The sequence below is a fragment of the Besnoitia besnoiti genome, assembly GCF_002563875.1.
Source record: "Besnoitia besnoiti strain Bb-Ger1 chromosome Unknown contig00015, whole genome shotgun sequence".
In the NCBI taxonomy this organism is placed as follows: Eukaryota; Apicomplexa; class Conoidasida; order Eucoccidiorida; family Sarcocystidae; genus Besnoitia; species Besnoitia besnoiti.
The window spans coordinates 763,778-780,044 of record NW_021703917.1 but is presented as its reverse complement, the minus strand read 5'-3'; the positions used below and the strand labels follow the sequence as shown (position 1 = coordinate 780,044).

The following is a 16,267-nucleotide window of genomic DNA, read 5'->3' as shown; positions in this document are numbered from 1 at the left end:
CTGGCGGCGGGCAGATGTGGGTGGTGACAGAATGCGTAGTGGACTCAAGGAGGGGAACATTCGCGGCCGTGCGGCGAGTCGCAGACCTGCAGCGTCAGTGATCCCACTTAGTTCAAAATTCTGCCACATGCGTGACCGAAGTACTGCATATATATATATATATATATATATATATATATATAATATGCTAACAAGTACGGAAGCACAGCAACTGAATATATACACATATGCGTTTGTATGAGATCTGCTGAGGGCGATACGCCATGCGAGGAGATGGGGCTGCCGTTCCAAGGACGCCACAGAGCATCAGGCACCGAAGGCAGGCCTGGAAGACTTTAGGAAGCAGCAACATTGAAAGAGAGTCGTGGGAGTCTTACTACAGGCGCACACATCAGACAGGAACTCGCGTGGTCCGCATGCATTGTGTTTTTAACGACCGCCTTTTTTGAGGCGTTGCGCCGCGATGCTTCAGCCGCGGGTTGGACGTGCGGACATGGGTGGAGCCGGCAGAGACTCTATCGTTCCGCCGTCTCCCCGTGGAACGCGCGTCACAAACAAAAACAATTGGGTTCAAACCGAGAGGCGACATCAAGGCACACAACACGAGAGAAAAAACTTTTTTTTCACGAACGTGTCGCTCGTCCTTCTATATAACACGTCTGAACTCTATTCGCATCACGCTCGCACGCAGCGCCGCAGAGCGATAGTGATGTCGCAGCAACGAATAGAAAGCCTCTCCACGCGGTCGCCCCGCCAGTCGGCGTGCCCTGAAGGCATCGGTGAAAGCAGGGGCGGTCTCTGTTGGAAAGCGAACTCTCTTTTCGCCAAGTGAGCGCGAAAACGAAACAAGAGAAGGGGCGACTGAGTCCATATTGCTACAATGTTGCGCGCACATCACGGTAGCAGAGTCTGGGGATTCTGCGGTGCACGTCGCCTCTTTCTGAGCCAGGTCCCTACAAATGGAAAGACAAAAAGAGTGAAAACCGCGGCAGCTCGCCGCTCGTACCACAGCGTGAAGACAGGAGGAATCCTGAGGCCGGCGGAAGCCAGCAGGCTTCGTGCTCCCTCGAGCCAGGGGTCGCGCCTTATCCCAAAAGGTCCCGGTAGAAGAACTAGAAAAAATCCGAAACGGCTGGTTTCCTTGAGACTGGACAGTCGAATCTCTCTTCGAAGGCCGTGTCGGGTCTGTTTGTCTCTCGCATCGGATCCCGGATGCATAAGCATTGGCGGCCGAAATCGCTGCCTGCCTTTCCGGAGGACTCCAATCGTCGCCGCACCTTCTCCTCCCGCTCGGTGTTACGCGGTCTTCTGTGACCGTTTGGGCCCCTGACAGCCATTCACACCGCTCCCTCGCGTAGCTGCCTGCTTCCTCACTCGACGTCACTCTCCAGGCGCCTCTGTGCATGCTTCAGCACCTTCCGCGGCACGAGACAGGCGGAGGAGGGCGGCGCCTGGACGCAGCGGTAGAACAGCATGTACGGCGCGTCGTCTCTTCTCGCGTCGAGGCTGATTGCATTGATGGTATCTTCGTGCACCTGCGTGACGGCGCTGTCATCGAATTTATACCAGAGGCCTGCGCGTCGCTCCGCGGCTCGCCTGGCGCGTCGGGCTTCGGGCCACGCGTCCCTCTGCGCGTCCGCGGTTGCCTCCTCCGGCGTCCTCGTCGCCTCCACGCAGCTGCTCTCAGACCGCCGCCCGACGCAGTAGTAGTGCCCGCTGTTCGCCGTGGCGCCTGCGTGGATGATGGCGGCGTAGAGCTCGTAGACGAAGCCGCCGACCGTGAGCGTGGTGTCGATGTGGACATGCGTGGAGGTTTTCTTCTTCTCGTTCGCGAAGAGGGACCAGGAGTACCGGTTGAGGATGATCATCAGGTGCGCCGGCGGCGAGACGATTTCCTGCCACTTGAGCGCCTCGCGCTTGCCTTTGCAGCTCTCGCAGGCGTAGGCGTTTTCGCCGTAGAGCCGCTCCTTCTTCACAAACGCGTCAAAGAACTCCTGGAGCCGAGGGCCGTCCCAGGCCCCAGACGCCCCCGCTGCGCTCGCGCCGTGCCCGTTGTTGCGCTGCGCGCGCCGCTGCTGCAGGCGGAGCTCGCGCTGCTCGTCCACCCAGGCTTCCGAGGGGATGGGGAAGTCGAGATCGTGGATGACCTCCTCGCGCCGACTCTGCCGCCGACACGCGCAGCACTGGATGACCTGCGCAGTCACGCCGGAAAACACCGCGCGAATCAACGCCTCCTCCTGGCCGCCGAGGCCCTGAAAGACCGCCCGAGCCGCCTCGGAGACGTCCTGCTGCTGCTGGTGCTGATACTCCTCCGGCAGCGCCTCGAGCAGCGCCGCGGGCGACAGCGCGCCAGCCGAGGCGAGGAGAAGAATCTCGGCAAAGAGAATCTGAAGCTCCTTCAGCAGAGCCACGTTGGGGACCTTGACACTCCCCGCTTGTCCCTCGTGCCTGCGGCGGCCTGCGAAGCGGAAGAGATTCACCACGAACGAGTCGCAGAGAAACAGCGCCTGCAGGAAGCTGTTCAGGTAGCACGTGTTGCCCAGGTTCCGAAGACCCACGGGCCGCCGGCGCCGCCCCTTCCAGCCTGGAGACGACCCCCCTCGCGAGCGCTGCGAGTCTGCGGGCCTCGCTGCGTACAGATCGAACGCGACGGCGTCTCGAGGCGAAAACGGCAGCGCGAGATCCAGCGACTTCGGCTCGGACGCCGGCGCGAGGCAGAAGGCCTCAGCGGACGCCGAATACACGCCGTTGCCGGCGCACGAGGCAAACGCCGCCGCGAAGTCGGGCGCCGCTGCCGCTTCTCCAGGCAGACTCGAGAACACCGCAGCGGCCTGCGGTAGGTGAGGAAATGGCTGGCGGTGAAACGCTGGAAACGGAGGAGCGCCGTTGACCGGCCTAGAGGCGGGGAAGAAGGCAGGCAGGAACGGCAGGTACGGCGCAGAGAGGTGGAGCGCCTGCGCGACGGGCGCCGGTGCCGAGAGCGAAGGCCCGTAGAGAGTCGCTGTGCCGGCAGCCGGGGACCAATGCGCGAGCGAGGCAGCGGCACTCTGCGCGGCACTCTGCCGGAGGGCGGAAAACGATGCTGAGGTCGGGAGCGACGCAGCGAGCAACCGCGCCGGAGGAGGAGACAGCGGCGGCGACGAGCGGGAAGCCACTGACCAGGGATTCGAAAGAAACGCAGTTGCTCCCTCGCCCGCGGAGCCGCTGCTCGCGGCTCTCCGCAGCGAGGCTTGCAGGCCGTCTTCCGAAAAGGGCGGCGAGCCCCGCGAGGGAGAAGCGTGCCGAAGCCCAGAATCCGCGTGAGCAAAGGCGCGAAGAGGCGCGTTGGGCGCCGCCGACGAAGACGCCGGCAGACGGGCGCTGGCCTGCGCGCCCGCAGGGGTCTCCGGCGAGGATGCCGACGAAACCAGGAACGGATTCGTCTCTCGAGGCCCGCTGCCAGAGGAGGAGGAGGAGGCCGACGGCGGCGGCGCCGACGACGGCGCAGGTACGAATCGAAACAGTTCGCCTCTGTGTCCGTTATTGTTCTCGCCGCCCTGAGGCTCTCCGGGGCTGAGGGCAGAGCGCTGCAGAAATGGATTCAGGCCCTTGACTCGCGCACAGGGAACAGAGGCTGAGGCTGACCGCGAGCTTGCATCTGTGCGGCTAGATTTCGATTCGCCAGCGGCATTGTTTCCTTCAGGCCCTCGGCGCCCCGCTGCGACTGCGCGCTGCGCGTCTGCCTCTCGCCACTCCGCATCGTCGCTGGAATCGGAGGAAGAAGAACTGGAGGCGTTTCGCACGCAGCTCTCCCGCGTCTGCTTGCGGAGGACTGTATGCATCCAGGCCTTGCCGCGCCTTCGGTCGATCTGGTCTATCTTCTCCTGCTCTCGCCGATCTTGGTGCATTAGCAGCCGCAGCAAGCGCAGCTGCCGTCTCCGCCGCGCCAGGCGTCGCTTTTGCAGCAGGGTGAGCTCCTCCTCATCTGTCGCGTCGCCCTTGTCGCCGGCGCCATGCTTCCTCCCGGATTTGAGGGAGAGCGCCAACGGGCTAGGCACGCGCAGAAGCGACGCCTCGAGGCGCTCGTGGGCTTCCTCGTCGAAGCGCGCTCGCTCGGCGTGTCTCGACGGCCTCCCTTCGTGGGACGGGGAGCGAAGGCCGCCTGCAAACGATGGAAACAAAGACGCAGGGGCGTCGCCTGCATGCGACGAGCTCGCCGACGTGGCTTCGGCCTTCGCGAGCGCGTCCTCAGCTCGTCCCCCTCGTCGCGGAGCCGTCTCGCGGTCGTCCTTGCCCTCCAGCGCAGACCGCGACGCCGCGCGAGGCGGAGAAACCGAGCCGCGTGTCGGATTCGGCGCCGCGGACGCCATCCCTGTCGCAGAACTCCTTTTACCCTCAGCACGCGTTCTTGAGCCGGCGTCCACACCGCCCGCCGCGGGCGCAAGCACCAGGGGCGATGAGGCGACAGAAAACATAGACGAACAGGAGGAGGACGAGGAAGACGGATGCGCGTAGCGTCGCAGAAGCACGTCCACCGCCCGCGTCGCAGGTCCCGAGAGGGCAGCGCCTAAGCGCGAGAAGACCTCTTCGCGTTCCTTCCGCAGCGCTCGTAGACGAGAGGAGAAGGACGCTGAGGCAGCCGGCACCGCCGCACTCGCTCTGCGCTCAGCGACGAGGGCTGCCGTCCGCGACCGCCGCTCGAGCTGCTTCTGCTCCAGGAGACGGAGACGGTCCCCAGGCGGCGCCAGGGACCCCGAAGTGTCCCCCGTCGCCGACCCCGAGCCCGGCGTCCGATCAGAGGGAGACCCCACGTGCCCCGACAGACCCCCGCGCCCGGAGGCCGGCGCAGGAGACAGCGAGCGCGCCGAGAGCAACGAGGGCGACCGGGGCGAGGGCGACTGCGCCGAGGGCGACGAGGGCGACCGGGGCGAGGACGACTCTGTTGCGCGACCCTCTGACCAGCCGCCACGTTCCGCGGCGGAAGACGAAGATTCAAAAGATGAGGAAGGGGAGTCGGCGTCGCCGGAACCCCCGTGGTTCGAGTGCGAGACGCGGGGGTGGCGGCCCAAGTGCCGGCGAAGCATTTGACACGAGAAACTGGATGCGAAGAGACGGTCCCTCTGCGAGGCGTTGCGCTCCCGTGGCGCATGTTCTGAGCTCGCCCTTTCGATTTCCTTCGCGACTTCGTCGTCATGAAGTGCGGTTTGCTTACAGCTCTTTCCCCTCTGTCTGTCCCTTTCTGCGTGTGCTTTCTCGTCGTGCCTGCCAGGCGTCCTACTCGCTTTCTTTTTCTTTTCTCTCCTTTCGCGAGGCTTAAGCTCTGCCGCTCCCTCCGCACGCTCTGGCGCATCGGTGCGTGGTGCGCGCGTCCTTCGCTTCTTCGTCTCTTCTTCTTCCTCCCTCTCCCGTCTTGGCCGCTCGCGACTCGCTTCCTCGGCCTCTCTGCACTCCTCTCTTTCTTCCTCAGCTGTACCTGCGACGAGATGCGATCGATCCTCTCCGTGGGAGACTCTCACCACGCTGTCGCCCTGCGCATGCATCTCGACAGCCTCCATCTCCTCCGGCTCTGGGCTTCTTTTCTCGGTGCCTTCTTGCTCTCTCCCGCGCGCCGCCTCTACTCGTTCGGCGCCCGCTGGCCTCTCCGCCAGGGAGGCCCCTTCGCTCGCAGGCGCCTCCGTCTCCTCCTGAGAGCGAGGCCCTTCGCCCTGACCATCCTCGCCGGCCGTCGCCGTTTCGTCCTCGAGCTCGCGCGCCTGCACCTCGTCCGGAGCGCCTTCGTCGCTGCTCGTTTGCTCCCTCTCTGATGTGCTGGGCGGCACGGAGGTGCTGGCCTCTCTCTCCAGACCTCCAGTGCTATCCCGAATAAAAGGCGACCCCGGCGTCGCCTGCGGGTGAGGTGAATTCGCGCGCGTCTCGCGCACGCTACCCCCTGCGAAGCCTGCTGCCTCGTCGTGCCGCCACGGGACGACGACGTGATGCCGCGGCGACCGCAGAGAGACGAAGGACATCGGATGGCGCGTCTCACTTCGCAGGTGTCGCTCCGCGTGGAATCGGTGCCTGTGGAATATCTCAGGCAGCGCCCTCAGACCTGCAAGGCCAGGGGCCGACTCCGCTCGGGCGCTCGCACTCGCGGGCGTCTGCGTCTCTCTCACCGAGTCCCCCACGAACGACACGTTGATCCTGCGATGGCACGCGGAAAGCGGCTCGAACCTCCTCCCCCCGCGGTCTGGGGAGGGCGAGCCTGCCTCGCGTCTCTCTCGGCCTCCCTGTCCAGTCTCGTTGTCTCCCTCCATGGAGCCTTCGTCCGACTCCTCGCGGTACGCATGTTCTGAGCGGCGCCCGCTCGCCAGGCTCGGGGCTGCAGCGCGTGAACAGGCGCAGCCAACGGCCAGACCGCGACGCGCACAGGAGGGGGGCGGCTGAGGTCTCGATCCCTCCGCCGCTCGTCCGCTGGACCCCTCCGCCGCGTGACCCGCGCCGAGCGCCGCGCGGCCGTTCGCCTCGCGCTCCGGGGCTGGGGCCGTCGGCGCCGGCGGTGTGGCGAGCGCGACAACAGTCGAGGGCGCCGCGGCCTCTGCCGCTTGCGGTGTGGCGCCCGCCCCCTGCGATCGCCGTTTCCTTCTCCTGGCGCCTCCCTCTCCGCTCACCGCGTCGAAGATGTCGTCTGCAAGCGCCTCGGCGTCTTCAGCCAAGGTCGAAGCCAGGCGGGAGTCCCGCATGCAGTCTTCGGGTTTCCCCTTGTTTTTCTCGCGTGAGGAGCACGTGAAGACGCAGCTGCGACGCCTGGCGCGTTCGGCCTCCTCCTGCCTGCTGGGGCCCTCCTCCTCGTGGCCTCCGTCGTCCTCCGCCTCGCGATCCTCTTCGTCCCTGCCAGCTTGGGCGCAGCCGCGAGGCAGATCCGCCGCCGCGTGGCGCCGCAACGAGTGCGCGTGCGACCGCAGCGACGAAACGAAGAAAAGCAGCGACGGCGCAGCCAGCGGGAGCGCCACCGCAGTCGTCGAACCGTTTTCGAATATCAGCCGACGCAGGAGCAGCACCGCCGCGCGCCCGACCGCCAGGCTCTCCTCCACCGAGGACGCGCGCGGCGCGGCGCGCGCCGAGAGGGCGGAGGACGACCAGGAGGACAAACCGGGGGCAGACAGCGCCGAGGCACAGGAAATGGATTGGGAGCGTGAAGAGAACGTGGAGAAGGGCGACGAGATAGGCCAGGGCGGCGATGACACAGCCGCGAGCGGCGAACTCGGCGAGGACGAGACGGACATCGACGACGAGCAAGTGTGCTGGACGCGCGTCGAGGACGTTCGCGGATCCTTTGCTGGCTTCGACGCCTTCTGACGCTTCGAAAGCTCCGCCGGCTCGGCGCCAGCGCCGCCTGTTTCGCCTACGCTCGGCGTGACGTCCTTCGCTTGTGCCCCCGCCTGCGGCGCGCCTCCCCGCCCGTGGTCGCAAGTGCTCAGCCTCCCTCGCGCGGCCTTCGCCTCTGCTTCGGGTTCAGGATCGGCGAGCGCGAGGCAGCTCTCTTCGAGACGAATTGTGGGCATCGGCGCCGCGTTCTCGGCGCGCGCCACGCGCAGTCTCTGCTCCCTTGCTTCCCTCTCGCGCAGGCTTTGCACCGCCCGCGCGAGAGGGGACAGAACCGCATGCAGACAGCTCTCGAGCGTCCGCGGCTCCACGAGGGGAAGCGGCACGACGGCCGCGGCGGCGGCGGGTCCAGCAACCGCCCTGGACCCTGCGGAGTCCCCAGATGATGTCGGCTGCGACATGCCTGAGGAAAGTGAGAAGTGCGAAGAAGGCGAGGAAGGCGGAAAGCGGGAGGGCGGCTGCGGCGGCGAGGACGAGGAACCCGAGGAAGAGGAACTCGAAGACGAGAACGAAAACGACTGCGAGAGGTGGGAGGCCGGGGCGAACTGCGACGCAGAAGAGGGAGCAGCGTCAGGCGCAACGCCTGCCGCGCGCACCAGCGCAGAGAGGAAAGCCGACAGAAAGCGAACGACGATGTTCAGCGAGTTCGCGTCGGCGAAGAGTGCAAAGGACCCCGACGAGGCGAAGGAGGACGGCGGCGGAAACGAGGACGACGAGGAGGGAATCGACGAAGAAGAGGACCACGCGTGAGAAGATGCAGAGCGGGACAGCGAAGAAGAAAACGAAGAAGAGAAAGCGGAAGACGACGAGCTCGCGAAAGGTGCGCTCGCAGGCTCCGGAGAGGAGCGCAGCGCAGGATACGCATGCAAGGCGAATCCGACCGCGAACGTCCACAAAGTTTTCCACGTGCCCAACACATCCGCAGACGAAAGTCTGAATAGCCAAACAGGGACATCGAAAGTGCAACGCAAGGCAACGCCACAAATGGAGCGCTGCGCATGCGTCTACGTACATCTCCTGGACTCCCGTCGTGAACCGACACATCGTCCGCAAGCAAGAAAACTTATTTGCGTAAATATGTATATATACTAAACTGTATATATATATATATATATATATATACCTATACCCATACACCCAGTACGCACACATATGCGCATGCAGACAGAAAGATGAAAATCCCACTGATACGTCTCGTCTTCGCCCGAAGAGGGACGCTCAGAGACGACGGCCGGCCTCGAACGCTCGTTGAGCAGAATTTCTCTCTTTGAGCAGACCCCAGCGGGCAAGCGGCACGATCCGACATATTTATATATCGATATCTATATCTATATCTATATATATATATATATATATATATATATATATATATATATATATATAATACGGCGAGAAGAGAGACGGGAATGCCGGAAACGCGTGACAGAGCTTCTCGTTGCTTTCCTCGCGATGTGCACCCGCCTACTCACCTGTTGGACGCGAGGAACTGTTCCGAGACCGACTGGAACGCCGCAGTTTCCGATTCGGCCTCAGAGGCCAGTGCCGAGAGCGGCAGGAGGAGAACGGCGGGCGAGCAGCGGCCTTTCCGCTCGGCGAGTCGCCGCATGAATGCAGAGAACATTTCGAGGCCTCGAGAGGAAAAGGACGACAAGGAGAGCGCAGAGGAGGAGGCCCGTGACAGAGTCGAGGGGAAGGAGAAAGACGATGGCGAGTGCGAAGTCGTCAGCGACGGCGACCGCCCAGACGGCAGCAAGGAAGGAGACGCCGGCGAGGCAAAGAGAGGCGGGCGACGCCGCTCACAGAGTGACGCCGAGGAGACCCACGGAGCCCGCCGAGTACGAGAAAGCAGGCGCCGCGCGAGATCTCTGAGAAGATGATAACTCTCCCTCGTCTGCAGACAATGCGAAACAAAGAGGAACAAACTGAACGCGAGGCCGGCTGCCAAGCCGCTGTCAAAGAGACATGGAGACGGCATACGATCCGCATGGCTCCTTCTGTCAGGGTTCCACGCCCGCCGGAATGAGGGACTGTCGAAAAGGGAGAGAGCAAGAGAGACTGGCACTTAGGGTCGGAAACCGTGTGTGCATAGATCTCTCTGTTCTGCACTGGGGAGCGCCCCGAGGTCAGAAAAGGCTTGTTCTGCGGAGACCGAAAAGCAGCCGGTCGCCTTAGAAACGCCAGCTTGAGAGCCGACGGCGTTTTCGAGGTCGCTTCCCTCCTTACCAAATTCACGTCATCAGACCAGACAGGAAGCACCTCTGCGAGGAGCGCATACGCCGTTCTCGATTCGCCTGCTTTGCCGTTTTTCCTCTTGTTTTTCTTCTTCCGGTCGCCTCTCCCCGTCCCTCCGCGCCGCGCCTCTCGAGAGTCGGCTCCCGCAACCTTGCGTCGTGAGCAAGGCGCCTGCGGCCGGCGGGCTCCGCAGTCTGCGACTGCTGCTCGTCCTCGGCAGCTTTCCCGCGGCGGCGTCTCTGCGCCGCTCGCGCCGTCCCCCGGCGTCGCCTCTCGCGCCCCGCTCTCCCCGGAGGGCTCGCTCTCCGCGGGCGCCTCGTTCTCGGAGTTCTCCTCGAGTTGCTCGACGCTCCACGCGCCTCCTTCGCTCATGGAGCCGCTGCTCTCCGCATCCGCGCCGCCGTCTCGAGAGGCGCTCTGCACGAGGCGTGGCAGCCCGACGAGCTCGTCAGTCCACAGCTGGCAGAGGACTGTCCGCATCGCGGAATTTTCGAGGTTCCGTAGGTCGTTGATGTCGAATCGCGGCTCCTCCTCCAGCTCCCCAGCCTGGCTCGCACCCACCTGGGGGGCCCGCGGAGGCACCCAGAGCGACAAGAAGCAGCCGCCCCACTGGGAGTTCGCCGCGGCGCTCCTCGACGACGATCGCGAGCGACAGGAGGCACACGACGGCGCTGGCGAGGACGAGGAAGACGACGCCGACACGGTGGAAGAGCCGCGCGACAGCGGCCGGCAGCCTGCTACGGAAGCTGCCGGCGTCGCGGCGGAGGAGGCCACGGATCTGCCGCCTGCCCCTGAGGCCGCCTGCGCGCCCGCCGCGGTAGGCGGCGTTCCCGTTTCGCCCTCCACGGCCTGCGGCATCCCTGGCGAGACGGACTGCGCGTGCGGCGCCGAACCCGCGCCGCAGCTGGCGGGGCGGGTTCGGCTGCAGCGGAGACACAGCAGAAAGGAGTAGAAGACCAGCGCACTCTGCGTGCGTTCTTCCTCGGTTTGGTGCTCGGGGAACAGATGGTGGAACAGCGAAATGTCAAAGCGCGACCGGACAGTCTCCGGAGACAGGAGCGCAAACACGAGGAGCGCCTCTTGACAGCAGAGAATCGAACAGAACACGGCGTCGGCTCGGTTGGGCGCCTTCTCGCTCTTCCTCGCTCCATCCAGAAGGTGGCTGGCTTCCGTGCAGAGATAAACCCCGCGCTCGTCCTGCGAGCCGTCGCCGTCCGCGCGGGCGTCCTCTTCTTCGTCTCGCTCCTCGGGCTCCAGCGCGCCCGTGGCGGAGAAGGCCCCGCTGCGCCCGGCGCTCTCGAGCCCTTCGCGGCGCGTCCGCTCCTTCTCGAAGAGCAGGAAAAGCGCGTCGGCTGCGCGCGAAAAGCGCCAGCGCGAGAGCGCGAGGAGGTCCACGGGGCTACGAAGCGATGCCGCCGAAGACGAGGAGGAAGAAGAGAACGAGGACGCAGAAGAGGAACAGGCGATTGCTGGCTGGGACGGCCTGGAAGGCAGCGCAGAGGAAGAGGAAGAGGAAGAGGAGGAAGAGGAAGAGGAAGAGGAGGAAGAGGAAGAGGAAGAGGAGGAAGAGGAAGAGGACGAGAAGGAAGAGGAGGAGAAAGCTGCAGAGCGGGAAGACGAGAGACGCGGCGAAGCAGGAGAGGCAGCCGAAGAGGCGGCGGAGGCTGCCTCCGCAGACCGCGAGGTGCTCAGAGAGGCCGGAGCGACCGGCGGAGGCGCCGACGAGGGACTCGCGGAAGGTGCAGACGACGCGGAGAGAAAGCGCGAGAGGGAGTGAAAGAAACGAAGCAGCTCAGCGAAAAGAGTCTTTCGACCCGAGATACACAGCGAGGCGAGCAACCGTTCCCGCTTACGCACGCTGCGAGTCTTCAGGTACCGAAACAGCAACTCGGAGGCGCGCGGCGCGCAGTCCGAACGCAGACAGACCGACAGCGCTGGCGACGCGTGAGCACACGAATGTCCCACAGGCGCCTCCTGTCCTATCCGTTGGCAGTTTTGTCGCTTCTTCCACTCTTCGTTTCCCTCGCGCCGAGAATCTGCCTGCGCCTCCATGCGGCATCGCCACCCGTTGCTTCGCGCGCCGCACGGGGTCGCGGCGCGTCCTTTGGGTGGCTCAGCATCTCTTCGCTCTTTCCCTTCGCGTCTCGCTCTGTTGCCTGTCGCGCGCGCCTCTGTGTCGCCATCGCCGGGGGCGGCCTCGCTGTCTCCCGTCGTCGCAGACGGCGCGCGTCTCCGCCGCGAGTCAGGTCCCTCCTTCGTGTCTCGCGCGCCGTCTTCGGGAGCGGAAAGCGACCCCGCGGGCGTCGTCGCGCCCAGCCGCAAGGGGAGTCTCTCAGCCGCCGGAGACGCGAACGGAGGTGAGGAAGACGGGAAGGGAGACGCGGCGAAGGGCGCGGAGGAGGCCGCTGAGCAAGAAGGCGGGTCGTCGCGCGGCGCGCGGCGCAGACACAAGTGCTGTCGGAGGAGCTCGCGCTGGTGCTGCTTCCAGGAAATGGCCGCGGGCTGCGGCGGCGCGGGGTTGTCTCTCTGTCGCGGCGAGAAGGGAAAGACCGGGGAGACAGCCTGATGAGGGGGTGCCGCGCCGTAGACGCCGCTCTCCGCGAAGGAGATCAAGGCGGCGTTGTCGCCCGCGTCTTCGCGGCAGGTGCGTCGACTGCGCTCCGCGAAGGAAGAAAAACCATCAGAGGGAAACCTGCAGATGTCAGCCTCGGGGGCGCGTTCGATGGCGCACGACGACGCGTCTGGCGCAGAGGCAGCCGCGAAAATAGGCGCATCCAGCGCGGCGGGGACCGCGACTGCAGCGACGGAGGCGGGGAAGGCGGAGGACACAGATGCAGGCGAGCGCGCGGCGCCAACAAACGCCTCGCAAGCGGGCGCGGGGCGGGAGGTGTTCACGGAAGCCACGTGTGGCTCGTTGAAGAGGCGATCCAACCCGCCAGAGGAGGCGAACAGGCGCGGACGCCCCGCCCCCGAGTCAGGCGAGGAGATGAAAACGTCACCAGAGGGCGAGTTTGAGGCGTAGGACGGCTTCGTGGAGCACGCGGCGAAGGCCTGCGGTGCGTCCAGCTCCGCGGCGGCGCCCGTCTCGCCCAAGCGCGGGGGCCAGGCGACCGGAGAAGAAGCCCTGCCTCCAGCCGATGCCAAAGCAGAGGGGGAAGAAGAGGGGCTAGAGACAGCTGCCGTGCCGCTTGCCTTGCGGCTCGGGGCGACGCCGGTGGAGCCCGGGTCCCATGAAGGGCTGGCAGAGTCAGCGTCGTCGCGAAGGGACATCTGGGGGAGCGGAGAAGAAAGGGCGACGCATGAAAAGATAAGAAGACGAGGAGAGGCGCGTACGAACTCGCCGCACGACAGAGATTCGCTCTCACTTACATCTGGAAGCCTCGCGCATGCCGTCTCAGGCGACGGTGGCGACGGCGCGACGAGGGCACGTGTTAATCTAGCATTATGGACGAAATGGGCGTCTCCGCGCGGATCTAAAAGTATCCTGCGGCGCAGATATCACGACATGATTCAAATTGCCGTCCGCATATGCAGATTGGTCATGCATGTCTAGTCCTTTCTTGAACTTATTCGCCCTCTCTACATTCCCTTCCAGGTCCTTCGCTGCTCACGAGATGCAGAGGTTATCGCCACATTCCGAAGAAAAACGTCATGTCTCGTTTCGAGAACGTCGTACATCCCGCCGCGGCAGAGACTGGGAGAAGAGACTTGGAGGAGCGGTGCAGGACGGAAACGCAGAAGGCAGATGCCCATACCACGACATCCAGACAGATCGCGTTGAAGGTGGCCTGATGAGCGGAAATTGAGGGACGTGTCCCTTTCTCGAAGCGCAGTTCCCTTTTCAAAGGGTTTGTTTGAACGATTTCGCGGCTTTTTTGACTCTGCTTTGCTGCGGCATTCGCTCCACACCCCATGCGGAATAAATAAGCCCAAAAAGGGAGCAGAGTGCTGCCCGCTTGTGCGCTAGCCGCGACTTCTCACAATGTCGGAGTCTCCGGTACCTTCTGCGCCACGATATCGAATGAGACTCAAAAACAGGGCTGGATTTCCTGCGTTCTTTGTAGACAAAGCAATTCTCTCAAAAGGAGAAGAAATCCCAGATGTCCAGCGCTGCCTCAAAGCGCGACAGAGGGCTGCGCGTGTGCCGCGGAAGGAGACTGGCTTCGTCGTGTCAACGACAGACTCGTGAACGACGAGTTGGGCGCGTTCTCGGCGCCGAGAGGAGACGCCCTGCTGCGCCACACACTTTTATCGCTTAACTGTTTGTTGAGTCTGTTCTGGGGCGCTGCAGCTTGCTTCTGCCGCCCTACGGTTTCGAGAGTCATTGCCAGTTGCGAACTCGCGGCGTTCGTCACATCCGAGAAGGTATCACGCACACTTCGTGTCTCTCTTCCCCCCCCCCTCTCTCTCTCTCTCTCTCTGCCTCCCTCTCTCTCTCTCTGCCTCCCTCTCTCTCTCTCTCTGCCTCCCTCTCTCTCTCTCTCTGCCTCCCTCTCTCTCTCTCTCTGCCTCCCTCTCTCTCTCTCTCTGCCTCCCTCTCTCTCTCTCTCTGCCTCCCTCTCTCTCTCTCTCTGCCTCCCTCTCTCTCTCTCTCTGCCTCCCTCTCTCTCTCTCTCTGCCTCCCTCTCTCTCTCTCTCTGCCTCCCTCTCTCTCTCTCTCTGCCTCCCTCTCTCTCTCTCTCTGCCTCCCTCTCTCTCTCTCTCTGCCTCCCTCTCTCTCTCTGTCTCTCCCTCCCTCTTTCTCTCATGCATGTCGAATCATATCTGACGCATTCTTTGGGTTTTTTGCGCTGTATGTAGTTGCTGTTCTCCATCATGTTGCGCCGAATCCGTACGGAGCTCTCTGGAAGTGTTCCCGAAATTACTCGAACGGCGAGGGTGTTACTCTACAGGGCAGGGGCGAAAACGATTGTCTCACACTTCGTTCTGGAAGGGCATTGCAGGCAGCCATGCACGACGTAGCGGTCAGCGAGGCCCGGAGCACTGCTCTAGCTTCAAACCTCGAGAAGTGTAGCGATTCCAAGTTGCATTTTCGAGAAGGAGTCGCAAGAAGCCGTTTCTCAAACCTGACCGCCGCAGAAGTGTTAACGGGCGGATGGTTAGCTTCATCCCAGTATATTTGTTGACTGTCCCACATATACTCGCGAATTTATAGCTAGTATATATATACATATATATACGTGTATAGATGTGTATATTTATCCGGTAGGAGTGAAGACCTCGACAGGTGCGCAGCCTGCTACGGTGTGGTCGTTGGTCAATCATGCCATTCTCTGCTACGATTGAGCAGCGCATGCAGCTAGTTGACTTGCCTTGCTATTTGAGGGTATTTATGGCTCCAGTAAAAAGCTCACGTCAGGCCTCTTTCGTAGGTCGGCTCGCAGGCCCAAACCCAAAAAATGAAGAACACCCGGGCCCGCGCGGGATAGCGCTGCCCACGGCGCTGCGAACTGACGACGAGTTACCCCGGTATTGTTAGCTCTTGTGGCGCCTGCGACGCAAGCGAAACATGCTGAGATTCTGCGGGCATTCACTGACGCCAGTCTCGTGTTGCAGGCACCTCGCTCTGTCCGTTGGAAAGGCACAGCTTTTGTTGAGCCTCGTCGTGGAATTATCAGAGTGTCCGTTGAACACATCACGACTCAAATTCGCTATGGCGTTCGCCACGATTGTCGTGGAGGGTAGCAACACTGGATATAGGGCCATCTTTGTATATATCGCTCTACAAGACGAGCATCTCGGTGAAGCGCTTCCGATCTCGACACGTGCATCATGACAACTCTTCAGCACGGATCTGAATTATCATGTACATGCACGACGAGAGGCCCGCGAATAAAATGAGGTCAGCCGCCGGAAACCTCGGGGTCCTCGGCCGCTGAGCCCAAACCTCTCCAAATATGCCAGAGTCGCTTCGTGAGGCTCAGTATCGAGAATGCCTCTGGGTCTGCGTTCTCCAGACGTGGCATATCTTCGTCTCAACCCTGAGATCCGTCTTCGTCCGCTCGAGCGGGAATATGCACTATTTTAACGAACTAGGTGTAGCCACGCATACACTCGAGAGGGCGAGTTTGTCAACTGAGTAGCCAAGCATACGTATCCGAGGTTCGAGTGTGCCACAAATTGGAGGGACTTTGCTTCTCCGTTCCGGTGGGGTTTCGACAGGAGCGTTCGCCGCTCTAAAGCAACCGCCGACATGTAGGAGATACAGAGCGAAGACGCATGGGCAAATGATGGACTGACAGTACGTCAAGAGACAAGGGTGAGTGTACAGCGCCAGTGTGTTCGCGCGACAACAGATTTGCCCGAGTCGCTCCAGACGCCTCGCACGAGACAAGAGAAAAGACCTGCTGAATCTATCAGCGCTCCTCTGGCGTCGATAGTGCCTCCCTACTCAGCCACCTTTGCCGAGACTCCCGCCACCTCTCCGCTGCCCCCTCCCCCCCGCCAACGTTTCCTCGTCCCAACCACTTGGACTCCTTTTCGCCTGGCTCGGGCGGCGCGGCTTGCGACCTGACCTCCCAGGCCCGCACCCGAATCAACGCGGAAAAAGCCCGCATGGATGCACATGCCGAGAATAAAATAGATCCCCAAAAACCACGCCTCCGACGCACTCGAGGGCACGAGGCAGCGCGAGAAGACAGACAACTGCATGCAGGCAAACTGCGTTTCGAAATTCGCGGAAATGCAAAAACTT

The 16,267-nt window shown here is 63.0% G+C and overlaps 1 protein-coding gene across 1 annotated transcript; it reads right to left on the bottom strand.

Moving 5' to 3' along the window:
* Positions 1–1,370: 1,370 nt before the first annotated feature.
* Positions 1,371–12,843, bottom strand: BESB_028120 (uncharacterized protein; the record flags this gene model as incomplete). The annotated part of the gene is made up of 3 exons (XM_029361486.1): positions 1,371–8,274; positions 8,811–9,232; positions 9,565–12,843. The coding sequence occupies 3 exons, from the start codon at positions 12,841–12,843 to the stop codon at positions 1,371–1,373; spliced, it is 10,605 nt and encodes a 3,534-aa protein (XP_029215386.1).
* Positions 12,844–16,267: the final 3,424 nt, after the last annotated feature.